We start from the raw sequence: 18,775 nt of genomic DNA on the forward strand, positions 1-18,775 counted from the left end.
CACAGTTCCGTCATGTGGAACTGGCTGTGGCCCAACTATATAATGTACATGTACGTAGTCGTTTAATTAAGGGCACTCGATCGGAAGCCCAGTCGGCTGGCTCGAGTTAACTCATCAAACTGTGGTGAGGCGGGTTTGGCAAGGAAATGTTCCATGATATGATGGCAACTCCGTCTACGGTATGAGAAATCTGTAGTCTCTCACAGTTTGCAGTTACATAGAGTTACATTCCTTAACTGCATTTCAAAGACCTAATTTAGCTTTGATCACAACCGTCAACGTGATATATGAAAGTTACTTCATTTCCAGCTGATGGGCTATGGGGGAAGTGTCTCACCAATCTTTTTTCATTGAGTGAGCTGTGATTTTCTTGAGAACGCACACGGGTTGGACTCTCCCATGAGGAAGCATAGGCTCACGGTAAAGGGAATACTGTGGTATTGCGGGGCAGCCTGTAGCTAGGGGTCGGCGATCGCGAAGAGACGCCCTAACCGTGCAGAGGGACCGCACTCACGGCACGTTCTCACAGGCAATAAACCTTGACGCACTTGTGCACTTGGCAAACAACAAAACCCGACCAATCGAAGAGGCATGCGCACACCACCTTTTCACGAGCGTGGTGATATAAATCCTACTTTGCAATGAGTGCCCCCCGGAGGTCCAGGCTAAATACCTCTATGCCCCCCCCCCCGTTTGAAATTTGAAGTACACGTAGGCCTACATGTACAGTAGATCTCGTTATAACAAAGTTGCAGGGACCACATTCCTTAATTATAAGAGGAGTAGAACAAAGAAACTAATAACGATTCAAGAAATTGGAACAAGGGGGTTGAACACCGGTCCGGAAAAGGGCTAACAATAGTTGAGAACTGTTCTGGATGTAAAGATACGGAAAATGACACATGTGCATGCAGGAAACTGAAGTAGGCCTATGACCGAGTGAATGTGCACTGTGAACTCGAAACAGTCCTTGGCCTGTCTCCTGGAAAAGTGAAGTAGTGGGCTCATTAGAGTTTTCTTTCAGTGTATGCATTATTAATTGGGAACGGGGTCATCGAACCGTGACGCCGGACCTAAGAGGAACACTATACAGGGTGCACCAGAAAAAACAAACCCCGAGGAAAGGGGTTAATATGCCCAAACTATGAGATATGATTATAATGTATAAGGATCTCCAAAAAGTAGAAGCAGTATTCTTTCTAATGATACCTTGATGGTATCCCTCCTGTCATGCATGACTGAACACCATCGTCTTGAAAATGGGGCATCCGAACTCAGTTGTAACACTTTGGATAAACCAGTGAATGAGGTTGTCCTCTGTCATGCTTGTCCTGGTTGAAAGTGACATTTGAGAGTTAGCATCTTAACCAACCTATTAGTGCAACTAGTAGAAACGTCAGCAGCCATTGCATGCAAGATGATACACGCACAAACAACCTGGTGTCAAGCTTTCACATCATGATAGCATGTACAAGACTAGGTATAACGTTTGCATGTAGTACGTAACCATTGCTAAATACAAAGACACAACGTGCCTGAATGTTCAAAGCTTCAACTAGCACGTTGTAGCTTATGGTTTTGAAACCCATTGACAATATCCGCAGTAACGAAGGCAGTCATGTTACATATATGTACATGTATATCGAGTTCCGCAGCTATCAGGCTTTGCAAAGCAAAGTTCACGCCTGGCTGAACAACCAGCTAACCTCTCCCACATTAGCTAAGTGCATTGTATTGTGCTTGCGAATGAATATCCCCGGTTCCTGGGAATGAACGTTTGGAGTTCATTCGGTAAATTGTCGGGTTGGATAGTCTCAAAATGAGTGAAGCTTCCTTAAGATGCGTGTGGTGGAAAACCTGAAACAATACATGATAAGTTTGTTTGGAAATCACAGGTATGGAAATCATTCCAAGGTGGCCGAGAAGAAAACAGGTCTGAAATAAACTCGAGATATGGATTCCAAAAGGGAGATGCCAGGTTTGCATGATATGACCCATAGCCTGTGGCAGCGAATGCAAGGGGGGGGGTCATTTTTGTCCACCTCAAGGTTTTGAGCCTATTCGTCAGATTCCAATTCCTTGCCAGACGTGACTGCACATATTGTGCCCCCAACATATTAAGAACAGTCAGTGCCAGAGCCTGGGAACATCGTGGTTTGGGTAAATGTGTGGAGGGTGCAAATACTTCAGAAGCACGACAGATAAGATTGGAGGGAGGGTTAATGAAATGCACACGTTGCAACTGAGCACAAAACTAAAGACAGGCGTAGAATCTCTTATCTAACTAAAACATATTCTTTTCAAGATTAAAGGAAAACTTTCTTTCCTCCATTTTGTTTCAAGACCCGTTCTTTATTATCAGAGCTAATCTCAACTGAATAAGAAAAACGCAACGCTCAGGGCGTCCACAGATTTGGCAATATACAAGTCAAAATAATACAGGGGGAAAATCCACTTCTGTTCGAGTAATGATGGCAATTTACTTGATTATTCAATAACAATATTACGTATTATTTCACAGTCATCGGGTAAAATGAAAACCGAAATAGGTAAAATACACAACGTCTCAATATTCAAGTCAGATACAAAATAAAGACACTCTACAGAAACTCTCTATTAGCCCAGCTAGATGAGCAATAAAAGTTGTGTTCTAAGCGAGTAAAATACAAATTGTTTATTAAAAAAGCGTCATGACGGAATCAGATATTGCAAATTAACGATGAAACCAGCGACAACCAAGGGCTTTGACATACCCAAATGTGTACCTATTTATGATCCATGCATTCAATTTTAAATATTCCTCTTAATTTGAAAAAGCAATTTACTGCAAGCCTAACTAGCTTAAGACCAACTCTGCATCTCGCTGTTTGTTTTACTGACAGTAAGCAAGAAAAGTACCTCTATACAACAATAAGAGTGATCTACGACAGGAATGGTCTAGAAAATAAAAGTAACCATAAAAACATGAGCTGACTTTGGCCAACTATAGCATAAAAAAGTCATTAATGAGATTTATTTGAATGTACTGATGTCACAGCAATCCATATGTCCTCACTATTTGCACAAAGCTAGTTCTGTTTTAAAGAGATTTAATCGCGGTGATTCAACCAGCAAAGCAAACAAGAAAAGTGCACGTGTATAACACCTAAAATGATTGACGGGAAAAAGATAAAAAAACAAATACGAAAGAAAAATATTCAAACAAGACAGACAGCAGAGCTAGCCATGGCAAAACAAAATTCATGCAGCGATTCTGCTAGACATGGTATTCTGCCCAACATGGTTTAAATCAAGAGTCTGGTTCCTACGTGGGAAACACATCCGAGTACAACAGAATACATTTTAATATCTGACAACCAGGTATATCAAATACATTTCCGAACTGTTGGGAATCAAAAACAACAAAAAGCTGCAACTGAAATCAAAAACAGTAAAAGTGCACAGCCAGTAAATCAATCAGGAAAATAGGTGTTAATTTTTGAAAAAAAAATCGGTGGTAAGTAAAACTACAGTTGGCAAACCTGTTGTGACTGTAATAATCCCCACTGCTGAGTCGATGGAGAATTAAAAAAATCACAGGCTTAAAATGGATGGCTCACATACTGCAAGCCTTATATTTCATTGATGTGTGACATAACGTATATTCACATTAATTTTTTCCACTCAGTTTTATACTGGAGTTTAAAGTTAGTTCTTTTTGTACATCAATAAATTATTTCGAGTGAGCAGGCTAGGTATACAACTATATGATTTCAGTTCAGAGATAGCCTGCCACGTACTAGGAAAGAGAACAGAATTTTTTGATACGTACATTGAACTTCACTGCATTTGGGTAATGATTTACAATAATTAATGAGTAATGATTAATAACGATAAAAGAAAACTAATCCGAGATTCACAAAAAACTTCCTAAATTACATTTGCCTTCAGAAATCCTTTGATTTGCTTTAACAAATCTGTTGCATACAGTAACTCAAAAAAGTCTTGAACAAGTTGAAGTTACGAAACCCCGTTTTTGATATGTCTCTACTGCTGATTAAAGATGCTTGGGACTTCATTTATTCCAATGAAGACCAGATCAATCAAAACAATAAACGAATTAAAAATAAACAAACGAACAAAAAATTTATAGAAAAAAATGGTTTCAAATTGACCTCTTGGTACATAGTCACATGCTTATATCATCATGTTCCCTTGGGAGATCTGTACACAATGATCAGCTAAAAATTGCTTTTAAAAACACTCAACCAAAAAGGGAAGAGGCATTCTAAAAGAATGTACATGCTGAGTTTCTTCTCTTTTCACCCACACAACTAAAGCCACTGATTTTGCATAGACTGACATGTCGCAGCCATCTGTAATAAACTGAAATGCCAACCAGCAATGCACGACATCTGCTACATGATACAGCCAGTCTAGTCATTCAAACAAAAAGAAGCATCTTTGGTAAAGAATGGAGCCACGGCACACGCATAACGAAGAAAACAACTCCCTATATCATGAAGATAAAAAATTTTGATTTTTTAAATAAATTTTAAGTTACAGAACTTGGCAACATTTAAATACACACAACTGCTCTATTGGCCTAAGCCATTGTCTCTGTACAAAAAAAGTAGCAGTTTTAGGGAAAGAATTAGACTAGTTCCCTTGTCTATGTACAGCTACACATACGAAGTCTACACCATCAAGGAATGTAGTATAAATAGACGGGAGGGAGATATTTGTTTGTCATATCTTGCTAGGAAGGATGCTGTGCCTCCAAAATATCTTCAACCCCCCCCCCAATAATCTATCTTTCTGGATGAGGGATGCTTAGGCAACACACTCCTGTCTATCACTCACTGGGCTACAGTGCCAAACTGCATCCTGGGTCCAAATTAAAACTGGCCCAAAATTGGAATTGGGTTTGTCACATCTACGGCTGTGACTGAGCAAATGGGCATTCAAGATTCCTGCCTCCATCAGCAAGGGATTACCCATATATTGGATACAGCCTCCATCAATTTCAAAGCTTAAAGGTAAATCTACTTGCCACTCCTGTGGGGCTATATATAAAACTGATCATCCACACACCCCTCATTACCTGCTGTAGAACACTGCAGCAATGAGATAACAGCAGATTCACATACCAATATATTATATACATAACTTTCGATTGTTTTTGTAATTTAACAAGACAGTGTATTACTGCAGTACAAATATTCCCCATTTACCAACCTTTAACACCTGCCACAGTGTTCTAAAATCAAAACAGAATTCAGTTCTTACTCTCTACACTCATACCAAAACCAAACTGCTGTTTTTCAAAATTTGACACAATACGATGAAGTAGACAATATTTTTAAAAGTTCTTATTTGAAATCCGTTACTTAAGCTTTACAACAAACAATTTTCTATTAAGTACAAATCTTCTGTTTTGACATTCAGTTTTCTTTGAAGAAAAAGACCACAAAGAACAGATGCCACAGACAAGGATCTTTTCTACATCTTGTCTGCTTTTCACCGGACACTGAGTAATATTGATAATGAGGAAACACATAATTAGCTTACACTGGGAAGAGGTAGGAACCAGCAGCACAAGTGACCCGTGCCCATGAAAGGACAAAGCTGCACAAAGTTGTTTGACAGAACAGCCAAGTTCAAATGCACTGAGTTTGTTGATTTTGAAATTTAAAAAAACATCAAATGCTGACTACAGTTTTCTATCAGATTCCACATTTCAATAAATCAGTTGCAAATGTTCTTAACTTGGCAACTGCAGTGTTTGTCTTTTTGTTTAAAGTTTTTACATAAATTCTTAGCAGTTTTTAAAGTCACCTCTTTCTTGAGCTGTGCATTAATAGTGCTGTCATAAATCTGGGAAAATCCGCAATCTCAAGATTTTCACTTGATTTTGTGGGCCCATATTATGTCAGTGAAATTCTCTGCTCTCTTTGAACTTCAGGGGAGTCACAGACTAGTCAGTGAGAAGAAAGGAACTATGGTACACAGGTCTCATTGTAAGGAGAAACAAACAAACAAACATACTTTCACTTTTCATTCAAAAAAAGCCAGATTTTCAAGGGGGCATATGTAGGGCAATATTTGGGACTAGCTTCCCTCTTAACAAGCCCTTTGTTGTCTGTCCTGCTTCTAGAGTGTTATTACAGGTGGTTGTTTTATGGGGAAGAATTGGGCATTGAACATGAACAATGTTGAAAAATGTTGCATGTAACCCATTACCTTGGCGATGACATCAACCTGACTATTAAACATTGACACATCCAACAATTACAGCCTATCTTTACCTTCAAAAGGTTCAATATTTCATGACTCTACTTAATTTCCCATCAGAAATGTCTAACATGTTTGTATTATGTGCACCATTTAAAAATGTCCTGGGGTAAAAATCCTGCTAAGGGGATGCACCAGACTACATACACATTTTGGGAAAGTTCTTAAAAACTGTATGCATTTTTGTTTACATAATATCATATATTAGTTATAAACTACTTGTATGGAGGCTAAGCAGAATTTGGGTCTATGCTAGGTGCAGCTACTTGGTCCTGGTAGTATCTCTACATAGTTTTCTGGGATGAGGCCGGTTTTGCCATTCAGTGTTCCCAGTAGCCAGCCTTTCTCCTTTGAAGCTCTAACTGTGTTGGGGAATGAACGAAACAGAAACATTGAACAAAAAAGTGACAACTTCGTACCTTTGGGCATTCTCTCGTTCGGAGATGAAAGTCACCACTTCTTTAACACTGACTCTTAAGCTTGAAGGACATTCCAAAATTGGGGTTGCAGAGCACTTGATTTTTATGCCGCCACATCCTCTGCCTAATTTATGGAAGCTAACCAATGTCCCCTAAATGAAGCATGTCAACTTCTGGGCAAGATTTGGCATAAAAAATTCAGCACCAACAGTTTTTAAGCAAATAAAGGTCACCAGTGCAAACACAGTAGGGCGTACATTTGTTTGTAACTGGTTAAAACATGAATCCTCATTATTTCCTGAGTGAAAACTGCAAACAAAAAAGACCCTCTGCTGAAAAGTCAGTAACACACATAACTTGTTTGTCTGGGAACGGGTCTGTTGCAATGTAAACCTGTCTGTGCTCAACATACTGCTGTTCTTAGCAGCTGGCTTTGAGCACTGGAGGGAAAAAAAAGAAAAACAGCTAAGAACAACCAAGCTTAACAAGTAACAAAGAAAGTTGACCTGAGCGTACAGGATGTCTGATACCTGGCAGAGGTGCATAAATCAAACTGGCTTCAGCAATGTGTGTGGGCCAATTGTCTGAACACCTTGCTGCTTGGCACATTACAAGGAGCAGTCAGCACGCCATTTTTTAAAGAGAAACATAAGGTGAAGACTCAGGGGGAATTCATTTTTCCCCCCTCAAGCCAGGCAAGTGTCAGGGGATCAAGGCAGTCATTGGGGAGGATCTCAATGCAAACAGACAAACTCACCATTGATAATGATCTCATTGGGAACAAACGATAACTCGGATTCGTTGTCAGCATCGCATGCATATAACGTCCTCACACAAATGTCCCTGTTGCCAAGACAACATAGCTAATTTTAGCGCATAACCGGATGAACAGAAACGGGAGTTTGAGGAGAAATGGGAGAAGAAAATTGAGGAGGAAAAAATCACACAAAAACGGGAAAAACCTTTGTGCAAAACCAACAGTTCAAAATCAAAGAAATATCCCTCGTTCCAAGATTCATGCCTGCATGTCTTATGCAGCACGTAGTACAACAGAAACATCAAGAAAAAATTCCAGAATTTGTTATTTCCCATTCAAGACACACACGACTTATGCCTGTTACACATGAATAGTTTGGTCAGCAGTTTCCAAAACAATGCTCTTCTACAGGTGTACAATCAACAGATCTCTCTACATTAGGTATCACCAACATTAGCTATCATCTATTAGTCTGTCTTGCTCATTAATAGTTCACATTTCTGAAACTTCATAAATCTATTGAAAAATGGGAAGGAAAACCAATTATTTTGAATCCTTATTGAAAAGGAAAAAACAACAAAAAAAAGTTAGGCAGTCTTTTCAGAAACCTTAGTAATAGCCTCAGAACAAAAAAAAGATCATTACTTGCACAAGTGACTTTCCGCTATGACCCTTTAATTGGCAGAAACATGTAAAGAAAAAGGCTTTTCATGTGCATTCCGGAAGTTCAAAGGTCAACTCTACTGTGAGCGTAACAACAAAACAATGAATAAAGGAAGAGGCTTTTCTTAATTTGTTATTAGAAGAGTTACAGATCTGATGACCACAGGCACGTTAACAAGCAGACACAAGGGGGCTTTTTTCTTTTCCATGCAATGCACTTATCTCATGCTCATGCATCTCACTTACTTTTTACTAGGATCTGACTCAATTAAGCGCCTAATTTCACTTTTGGGAGGTTGGAATCCAGAAGTATCAGAACTGCTGGATCTGAGGCAAGGTCAGGAATAAACAAAAACAAAATCACGGTGAAAAAAAAAACATCGTTTTTGACAGTTTGACTTCATGGCAGTCCATTTTTTTTTCACATGGCATGCACAGTATGTTGTGAGCATGAGATGTTTCATGTTGAAGTCTGGATTCCATGATGAGCGACAAAAGGAGAAGTGCACTGCACAATGGCCAATGGAGAGTCTATATGGAAGTTGACACATGTACACGGATGATGCGGATGACCATGGACTTCTTCTGTCAAGATCTTCTGTCAAGACATTTACAAAATCATATAATGTGGCGATGTGACACTCACTTTGATCAGGACAAAGCAAGCTGCTCTATTCTACGTTATATTTTTATCACTAACAGCAAGGGTCATGATAGGTTGGGTTTAAAAGTATTCAGATTTCACTGCACAATGTGGGTGAATGTATGGATCCTAAGACATTTTGTTTGTCAGCAACTGACAGGTATGGAAAGATATCTAACACAGTCTAAGCATGGATCTGGCAGATCTAAGAGCAGGGGACAACTGAGGCCATGAGCCCTATGACGGGCAAAAGCACATATTGTTCTTGAAACAGAATGAGGGCCAAGTATGAGAGACTATTTCAATTCCCATCCTTTGCAAATGGTGCAACCCCCCAAATCCCCCCCCCAAAAAAAGGCCACAAGGTTACATTAAGAAATTCCCCAAGTTCTCGGGTACTCCCAAAGAAATGTTCCCCACCCCCCCAAAAAAAAAAATTGGTTTCTGGATCAGCCTTCATGTAATAATTGTTGAGTCCTTATAACAATCACCAGCAAATCTCAACCTAAACATAGAGAGGCTCAACTTCAATGTCAACTCTTGAAGTTCATCCCATTCAGAAATTTCTCCAATGATATGGCTGGTATCTGACTCTATACCTGATGGACAGAGGCTATGTCTACACTTTAATAGCTTCTCACTGAGTGATATCAGTTGTCAATTGGGATGTGTCCGGAAGGAAGTACTGATACCACAAACTGGTTTAAATGTTCATACTCTTTGAAACGCTGTAGCTGATCCTTTTCTCATGGAAGCACAGTGACATTAGTAATGGCTGATGAGGTGGGGACAACAAAGAGGCTTTTTCTAATTAACAAATAAAAAAAAAACCTATAAAGCTGTCAATTCGTTTTTGGTTGAAACGAATTTGTGGTTTTTATTTTTGTTTGGATATCTGTGATCAATCTAAGTTGTCACAAGGTGGTATATCAATTAATACTGTCAATCATGCTCTACTTTGTGCACTTGAAAACATGGTGTAATTAAACAAGTGTTTTACTAACTTGAAAAGGATTATCTAGAGGAAGGACTAGATTTAGTTTTAACTCCAAAGTTCAAATTTCAGAGCCCCATCAGCTCTCAAATACAACAATAAGCAGAATTGTGTCAAGATTTATCAAGATTGCCTGTTGGGGTTGTTTCAACTATATTAGTTTAAAAATCAAAGTTATCAGTAGTGACACCCAACTGAATAAGTACTGGCAGCTGGTGAATGCCTATAAAGTGCAAAAGCTCCTGTGTATTTGGAAAAAGGTTAGCTGTTAGTTACACATACGAATGTGTATTTTCCTTGCATTGGGAAAAATGGAAGCGTGCAGTGTGTTGGTCCTGCATCATGTTTGCCTTCTACTCCATACCACTGAACAAATCGCTAACAAAATGTTGGTGACCTCAACACTTTTGGGAGGGTGCGGAGGTGGTTGTCTGTTTCTAGGTTTGTATGGGTCAGCTGCGATGAGAAGTGGCGGACTTACTGTGAGGCTGATGAGGAACTCGTATTGGAGCTGGCGGAAGCACTCTTGTTGCGAATCTGAACATCTCTGCTCTCCCTATCAAATCTGTGTGTGGAGAGGGGAACTTTGAATGTGAGAAATTTCGAGTCAAAGTTAACACGGTCCTCCCATCATCTGCCAACACTGGTGAACTTGGTTAAAACCCTAGCCAATGTCCCCATGTGGCCTTTTTGAAAGTATACACCTGATTCCATAGCTTTCCTCTGCCAATCTTTCCCATCCTGTGCCCTCTTAATTATCTTCTCATCTCCCAAGCAGTGACTCAAAATAACTGCTCAATCTTCCATTCTACTTACCTAACTTATTTCCAGGGCAGTTTTCAAACAATCCATTGCCTATAACCAGAGAGGGCCTTTCCAGACAATATGTGTTGTCAAAAAATCCTTATTCATTTTTGTTTTTACAATATTAGACTCTTGAGTGAATTGTGAACTAAACTTCATAGTACCAACAAAATAGACTCACATTTCATCTGCTCTCGCTAACGGAGGTCTTGTTATAGTGCTGGGTGCACCTTCATATGAAACAGGAGGAAAAAAAGTTGTATTTAAATGTCAAACAAGAACGAACAAAGGGTAGAGACAGAATTGCTTCAATGCAAACAAAAAAACTGCACAGGTCTTGCGAGGAACAAATACACAGGTATAAACAACACATGTCAAGAACCAGAATGAACCAATAAGCAATAACACAACATGTCACAAAACCTCACAGTTTGGCAAGCCAAGAATACTTGCTCATGTATGCGATTTTGCAGAACTGTGCTGACATAATGTTAACATATTTCAAGCCCAATTGACACAGACAGCTTTGACTGCAAACAGAGTGTAAAAGACACAAAGACCAAGTGACAGACACTATGTGTGCACTGCAGCCGCCACCAAAGCTTAACACACTAATTACTTCTTCCACAAGAATACACCAGTCCCCCCTTACATCAAGGGCAAAATATCATTAAAATGCAAAGCAAGGAAGATCTGCTGAAGACAAGGAACGTTTTCTCGGCTGTGTTTGCTATTCTTTGTTGTCAGGCCTCCATCCAACATTTTGGAGTGAAACTATTTACAGTGTGAGTATGCATCCTTCAAAATTGAAAGTCTGGCCAGAATTGACAAACAGCTCAAGTCCTTGGCAACAAAGGGGCAGATTGGGAAGACATAGTAAGTACGTAAATATACCATGCAATGCAAAGTTTGGTTAGTGGGGTAAAAGGCTAACACAAAGCAACAGAAGTACAACTCAAGGAGACTTAAAACTTCAAAGAAACAAATCTACAGGACTGAAAACAGTTAATTCTGACAAATTACGAGAAGGTGTAACGACCGTGTATCTTCCATCTTGCACAAATCACCATACATGTGTGGTATTACATCTCAACAACTTCTGAGTAAGACTTTCTGGTGTCTTAACACTGAAACAGCAGAACCAGACTATTTAACAATTTTGAAGTAGGTGTCCCCTGATGAGCCAAACAACATGCCAAATATCATTCCAATGACATAACACAAAGAGAAACCTGCTAAACTCATCATTGCTTGCAGTTGAAAAGGGACATTTTCATGCAAACTTATAAGAAAAACAATGATACCCATCTATGTATTAAAAAAGAATAAGCTGCGTACTTGATGAGGATACTTTAAACAATTTCACTCTGCATCGAAACATCAAGATTTATCCATGAAAAAAGCAGCAACATCTACTTAGAGTGATTCCTGTCAGCTACAGACATGTTACGGTTAATAACTGTTGGTCATCTATAATATCGCCATGGTGGAAGGGATACTTTTTAACTCAGTCTGGCTACATGTCATTCCATATAAGCATAGTAACCCTGGGGCACAAGATAACCAGCCGACTGTGTAGTTAGTAATACCATAACATGCAAGGATCCAGTTATTGCTTTAACCAAAACTTGTCATCCACCAAGGAAGTCCAACAGCTTGTGGAAGGCAATCTAGTGGGCTATTTGATGGACTTTGTCACAAGTTGTGTCGGACTCAAGACAATATGGCAGAACCAAGACAAGGAAAAAACAAAGCAGCTATGGCAAAATGACACCAGGTTTTCTATGCTTGACTCTACAGAGTGATCAACAGGGTTTGTCAAGTGAAGCTCTCCAGGAAGCCAGAATTACTGCCTGAAATGATGTGACCATGTTTGGACAACACGTACAGTCCCCAAACAAAAAAAACAAAACCAAACTTTGGCAACGAAACAAAGTTACTGCACAATTTTCATGCACTAAACAAACTGTTCACTCATCCACAGCTTGTTGTTAGAATGGTAAATGACACAAAAGGCAGCCGGCCAGGTTACCTTCTGAAAGTCAACTGACTTTCAGAAGGTAGTCAACTGAGTTACCTTTGACAGGCTGAGCCAGATCACCTGGTTGCCTCAATATAGGCATGATAGACAACTGCCTGTTATCCTCAAGACTTCCAGGCAGACTCAACGGTGGTGTCTTGCCTGGTTTGCCAGGAAGAAGGATCAACAAGAAATTTGAAAGGAAAGTGAGAAGTTGTTATCAAGTCGTTTCAAAGTAATTCTTCAAGACAACTAACTTATCCTTTACAAGAGGTTCTGGGAAAGTTGGTCTTTTACAAGACCAAATACATGAAACACGTCGTCTCCTTAAACAATCACCAAAAAGGAGTGAAGAGAAACACTGAGAAAATTAAACCTATTTAATCTACTACTTTTAAATAGTTAATTCAGTATTATATTGGTTGTTTTAGGCCTACAGCTCAGGTTAGTATCCCCAACTTGCAAGTTTGCTATCACAACACAGGCAGCATATATTGACCCTGTGCACAGTGAATGTAGACATTGCATACCTACTACTTAAAAAGATGGATAACAAATGAAGAATACTTCTGTTGACAAGGGGGGTAATTTTGTATAATATTACCCAAGTTTAACATCCAGTTATATGTAGGCCGGTACACCCATCTAGTGTTCAGTCCTGACAGACACATGCACTTTCTTCTCACATTCAAATCATATTTTTTTTCTGTTCTTGTTTCCAGGGCTAAAAGCTGTAGTGAACCTTGGAACAAGTCCTTGGTTTCTTATCATTAGATAGCCATACTACAGAAAGTATTATTGTCAGAGAGTGCCACTGTGCACAGGGCCAATGTGCTGATGTACAGAACGGCCAGCCAAGCACCTGATCAATTCTGAAGCTCATTCAGTATAACTGAACATATCACACACATATCAGCCTCAAGCATAGCAGTTAACACGCCATCATTCTGTAGCTTAATGCAATTTTCCACATTGAAGCAATAACACCGTAAGGCAGCCTCGGCCAACAGAAATCAAGACTGACTGAAAAAGAGCAGCTCCATCAAAACAAGATACATGTAGGATTATCAAATGCACAACGTTGAAAGAAATGGTGAACTCAATGCCATGATTAAAAAGCAAACGAGGCAATACAAATGCAAAAACAACAAGCCACAGAACACTCTATCTACAGTACCAGTCAAGGAAAAAATACAGGAAGGGAGATTCTTCTGTCTTCCAAATGTTTGGCCCATCTCAGGACAGCTAACTTCTTCAAAAGTTTTCTACGACCAACAGCAATTCTGTGAATATTCAAGATACTGCCAATACTGACTCCTACATTGAACAATGTTGAACAACTACTGCGAAATACACAGGCTGCAAGGCTTCTGTGGCTCTTAAAGTGCCATTCTTGCACCAAAAATTTTTCTCAAAGACACTATTAAATTCAACCATACTGGACATTCTTCAATGGAAGATTTTCAAAACGAGTGAGAAAACTCACTTCCGTTGACTGCCAGGTTTATGCAATTTACTTTGGAAGATGCTTACAAGTAGACTGACTAATTTCAGGAGAAACAGTTACAGCAGTGGAACCAGTTCAAAAGTCATGAGCAAGTTTTGAAAGTGAGTTGCACATGCACTATGGCAAGCCGAAGCCAGAGTATCCAGTTGGTTCATGAGTATTTGATGTGTCCTGATCACCTGCACATAACCATGGTTCCACTGCAGTAAACGCTGCAAGTTTTTATCACCAAACTAGTCTGTCATTGACACAAAGATCGAATTACACAAGAGCAAGAAAACTTACACGCGACAAAATGACACGATACTTGTACAACGGAAGAGCTAATATGCACAATGCCATGCCATGCAACGTGGAACTTAAAACCAAAACTTCCAACTTGACATATGACCTCCCCAAGAAAGTAAATACCTCAAAAATATGAAGGATGTTAACAAACAAAGGAACTTCTAGGAGCGACAAAAAATGAGTCAATGCATAAAAAAGCTGAAGACTCAGTCATGTAAAAAAAACACTCTGATGCAGAGTGTTGGCATCTATAGTCTGCAATTTTCTTTTTACCGTGGTATGTGTGGTACTTGGGGTATTTCCGCATTTGAATGGACCTCCAGAAGACTGATGGCAATGGCAGCATTAATGGAGGGGGGGAAAAATGAGGGATAAGTCGAACAATTATGGACATGGGTGACAGGAGGGTGTGAAGAGAGGAAATATGAAAACAGGCAAGGAAATGTGGGGAGGGGGAGGTTAAAAATGGTGATATTGATTCGGGGAACAGTGTAAGTAGAAGATGATGGAGAGTTGGACGGATGAAGCATGGATGGGCACATAGACAGAGGGTGGATGGGTTATAGTGGGATACAAGTAATGTGTGTGGACGGATCATGATTGATAAGTTGGTAAGATAAGTAGTGAATGGGTAAAATAAATAGTGGCGGATACATGTGGATACGTTGATGTGATACAAAAAGTAGGAAATGGTGGATTAATTTGAGTGGTTAATTAAACATGGAGATGTATGAACGGTTAATGGATGAGGTCGTCAAATATGTAAAGGAAAATATGAAAGAGATGAAATAAGCGGATGTAAGGACAACGCATGAAAAGGAAGCAATGAATCAACAAATTGTGGATTGATATTAAGGATAAAAATATTCAGGAGTAAAACCCCATGTAAAGAGATGAAGTACAGGTGGCAGATGCGGTAACAAAATCATAGTGTTCAACCATTTTCATGCAGAGGTTCAGAAGAGGGTGTGGGACCAATCAGAGATGGAGAGAGAGAGAGAGAGAGAAATGGAATGAAAGAAAAAAATGGCAAAGGGTTAGTAGATGATTGCACAGGTCATCAATGCGTATAGCAATGCAATGACAGATGTCAATCTTTCTCTTGGCAAACAAAAACCCAGATGTCAGAATTACTGACCATACACTTGAAAGGATGTAGGTATTTGTAATTCATGAAGAGAAGAATCCCTTCCCTTAATCCTCTTGTTTTTGGGTGGACAAGCTCTGCTCCGTGCAATTATGCATGAGTTTCAAGCTTTCTTTTTTTTCAGAGACTTGAAAACAAAAATGAAATCACCCATTTTTACTGCATCAGTCCAGACAGGAGACCAGACACACCAGGAACCAGACTAGTAAAGGCATCCCAAAATAACTTGCATGCACGGAGCGAGCAAAAAGCCACATGCTAAAAATGCTCATTTTTCATTTGTTCTCTTCTTCTCACAAGCAGAGCTTTGCTATAAATGCATGCAGCATTTCAGTATCAAAAATATTCAGCCATTCTGTTTCCCATTTGTTAAGAATCTGCCCACACAACACAGAGATTACTGAAAATTAATTAAGCTCTAGTGCTTAAAGGGAATAGAGAGATTTAGAAATGATTATGTGATTTTCTTTTTCAGATAAGTAGTGATCATCCACCAAGAATCAGAGGCCCGAGACTTCCAAGGCACCAGGGATGCGGAACTGAAGACTCTTACAGAAAAAAACTTACACTGGGGCTCTGTCTGCCTCGTTAGTTTGGGAGTACCTTCCCCAGGTGCTTGGAGAGTTTGTATCAACAGGGTGAGCCTCGTTAGTTGGGTTGTACAAATGGTGTTCTTACAGAAAGAGTTGGTTTTGCAGACCTTCTTTAATCACTGCTCAATTCCTTTGGAATCTAGTTCAAATTTTGAGTTCTGCAAGTGAAACCACTGACAGTGATTCCTTGAAAGCACGGTCAAAATTGGTTGTAACATTTGGCATTCTATTCGGAATGGTCATCAGCCGATCAGCGCACTTAAAAAGCCTTGGGTATGACAAAGATAGCCAATGTCAGAGTAAACCAACTTGATAAACTGTCTCTTCAATTATAGAAATAATACTACCAGGCCTTTTCCCTATAGTTTAATCCACAGACAAACCCCCTAAGACCCTTCTAACCAAATAAAAAAAGGTCGAAGTCACGAGGCAAATCATGCTCATTCCTGGTACCAATCTCTTTATTACCCAGGGGAGAGGGCTGTCTCTCCTGCACTCGGTTGCCAAAGAAAAAAGTGTAAATTTTCCTGATGGAGGGTGGTGTGCCTCTGGGTAAGGAATCTAACCCTGAGAGGAAGTAAAGACATGGCAGTGGTATGTAACATTGAGACTTGGGCTTGGACCAACTATTAGATCAGCATAGAGGTGTTTACAGCTCGCATAAAATCAAACTATTGAAAGACCGAAGTACTTCCAGATTTGGCCAACATGTAGTCAGGATTATGTTTAAAGAGGCTTGACTGGAGTTTGGTTGTACAATGCATCCTGTACTTGAGGTTTTTCCAGAGTAAAAAAGAAACATGCGGGACATGTATGCTACATCGAACTGCCATTCTCAAAATATACCTCAAGGAGATAACAGAATATCCTTTGTAATTTGAAGTGAATTCCTTATTGGTCGTTATTCAGACTTATACTCAAGTCTACATGCCCTTGTTCAGACATAGATTTGGTGTTGTTGCTTGTAAGTGGTGTTCAATATCAATGCAGACTAAAAGTTTGATGATTGCGTGAAGGAAAGTGTCCAAAGCATCAAATAATCTGAGGAATTTAGACTTGGATGAGGACCCAGATTTAAAGGTCATGTTTCAGCTTGCAGTACTAGAGCATACGAATTTCAGGACTCCAATTTTGTTTGAGCAGCCAAAAGTTTTGAAAGCTGAAAAGCTTATGGACCCAGACAGTCAGTGTAAGGACAGGTACCCTAGTGTGCACCATACCCTCATTAACAACTCTTTCCAGTTTGACACAAGAACACTCAGCAGGTGGATCCTTACCTGTTGACAGTGAGTTGGCCTTCTTATTGGTTGGTGGTGAGGAGCTGGATGAGTGAGTTGAGATGGAGGACTGGGAGCTGATGGATTCCCGACTGCTGCTGGAACTGTACTGAGGTTCCACTGTAAGGTCAAGGGTGAGGATGGGTTTGGGGAAGACAAAAAATCAGGACAAAAATGCCTCACGTTCAGACAACACCTCTTTAAGATTTTGTTTCCAACAGACATGTGAACTGAATACAATTTTACTCTTCTGCACAACCTAACAGTGAACAGCCTAAACAGTGGCGGGGGTGGGGTTGAACCCAGAAGACAACCTTCAATCTGTGGCCACAGATGAAGCACGGCAGCGAGCAAAGATGCGAGAACTGCACTGGTTATTACGCATAGGTTTATCCCAGTTTGAAAATGGAGTGTTTCTGGTGGAAGTGAATGCAGTTTCTGCATGCTTCTTGTTAGCAAGATGAAAACTGGGGGGTTGGAACCTCTCTTAACCACTTGCCGCTAGGGACACGGGTTTCGGGCACCGTGTGTTTATACGCGTGGCTGGGGTCTCCGAAAACGGACAAAGGGAACTGGGCCTTGTAACAAAAGACTCGGAACAAAAGACCAGGCTGCTGGGCATTACTGACATTTTTTCACTCTCAATAGTGGAGATAATCCAGCCTTGTTTTGCGAGCGGATTACCACCATGGACAAAAGCGCTCCAACACCGCAGCAATCAGCCACACAGCACCACTGCATGCTTATCAGGCCCCTATTGAAAAGAGGTCAGCAGCGCACTGTGCCAGGTTCATATACAAAAGAATGGTACATAACACCGCACAATCCAGGCCCTTTTTACAAGGCTGCAGGCCTGGCTGAAATACTCGGGCATCAATAGATTTTGTCTGTCAGACTAGAGTGGCCCCAAGACAGTAATTCATGTTGATGTAAACGTCCATTAATTGAAATGATGAATTTTGAAAGAATTTTGAAAACTGAAAATCTTGAAAAAGACCCGATTATGTGCACTGCTTTTTAAAACCACCCGGCAGCAAGTGGTTAAGGTGTGCAAGATTTTCTTTGCCCTTTTCCTTTTACAGAGTGCCAAGTGCACAGCCGAATAGTAAAAAAAAAAAAACTTGAACAAACAAAACAAGTAGAAATAATCATTTTGATGACAGAATGGATAAGTAGCGCTCGTCCTGCAAAATGTGAAATGCAAAGTCTGAATTTCAGAGGTTCGAACAAACTTTGACGCAAAGCATCTCCAATGTTTCTAAAAAATCTGGAAAATTAGGGTAGTGATCAGTATTGATGAGGTTATCAAACAATAAAAACAAAACTAATACTGAAAGATATATCAAAAACACTCCAAAAACAATACAAACAATTCACACACAGCATTACA

The 18,775-nt window shown here is 39.8% G+C and overlaps 1 protein-coding gene across 11 annotated transcripts in view; it reads right to left on the bottom strand.

Moving 5' to 3' along the window:
* Positions 1-2,331: 2,331 nt before the first annotated feature.
* The window catches only part of LOC110976839 (rho GTPase-activating protein 26-like), a 58,034-nt gene continuing 41,590 nt past the window's right edge, over positions 2,332-18,775 (bottom strand). Inside the window, exons 22-30 of one of the 11 annotated variants that reach the window (XM_022230458.2) lie at positions 17,386-17,505; positions 16,083-16,130; positions 14,642-14,695; positions 12,631-12,735; positions 10,735-10,783; positions 10,231-10,314; positions 8,359-8,439; positions 7,450-7,535; positions 2,332-6,635 (exon numbers count right to left, since the gene is read on the bottom strand). In XM_022230458.2, the coding sequence (XP_022086150.2) occupies positions 6,526-6,635; positions 7,450-7,535; positions 8,359-8,439; positions 10,231-10,314; positions 10,735-10,783; positions 12,631-12,735; positions 14,642-14,695; positions 16,083-16,130; positions 17,386-17,505 (737 nt within the window). In that variant the 3' untranslated portion in view covers positions 2,332-6,525. Of the gene's footprint in view, positions 6,636-7,449; positions 7,536-8,358; positions 8,440-10,230; positions 10,315-10,734; positions 10,784-12,630; positions 12,736-14,641; positions 14,696-16,082; positions 16,131-16,576; positions 16,676-17,385; positions 17,506-18,775 lie in introns of all 11 variants that reach the window. The other 10 variants (XM_022230460.2, XM_022230461.2, XM_022230464.2 and 7 more) reach the window with 10 other exon arrangements.

Source organism: Acanthaster planci, linkage group LG02 (genome assembly GCF_054643075.1).
Source record: "Acanthaster planci isolate LZ-2023a linkage group LG02, COTS_SCS, whole genome shotgun sequence".
Lineage (NCBI taxonomy): Eukaryota > Metazoa > Echinodermata > Asteroidea > Valvatida > Acanthasteridae > Acanthaster > Acanthaster planci.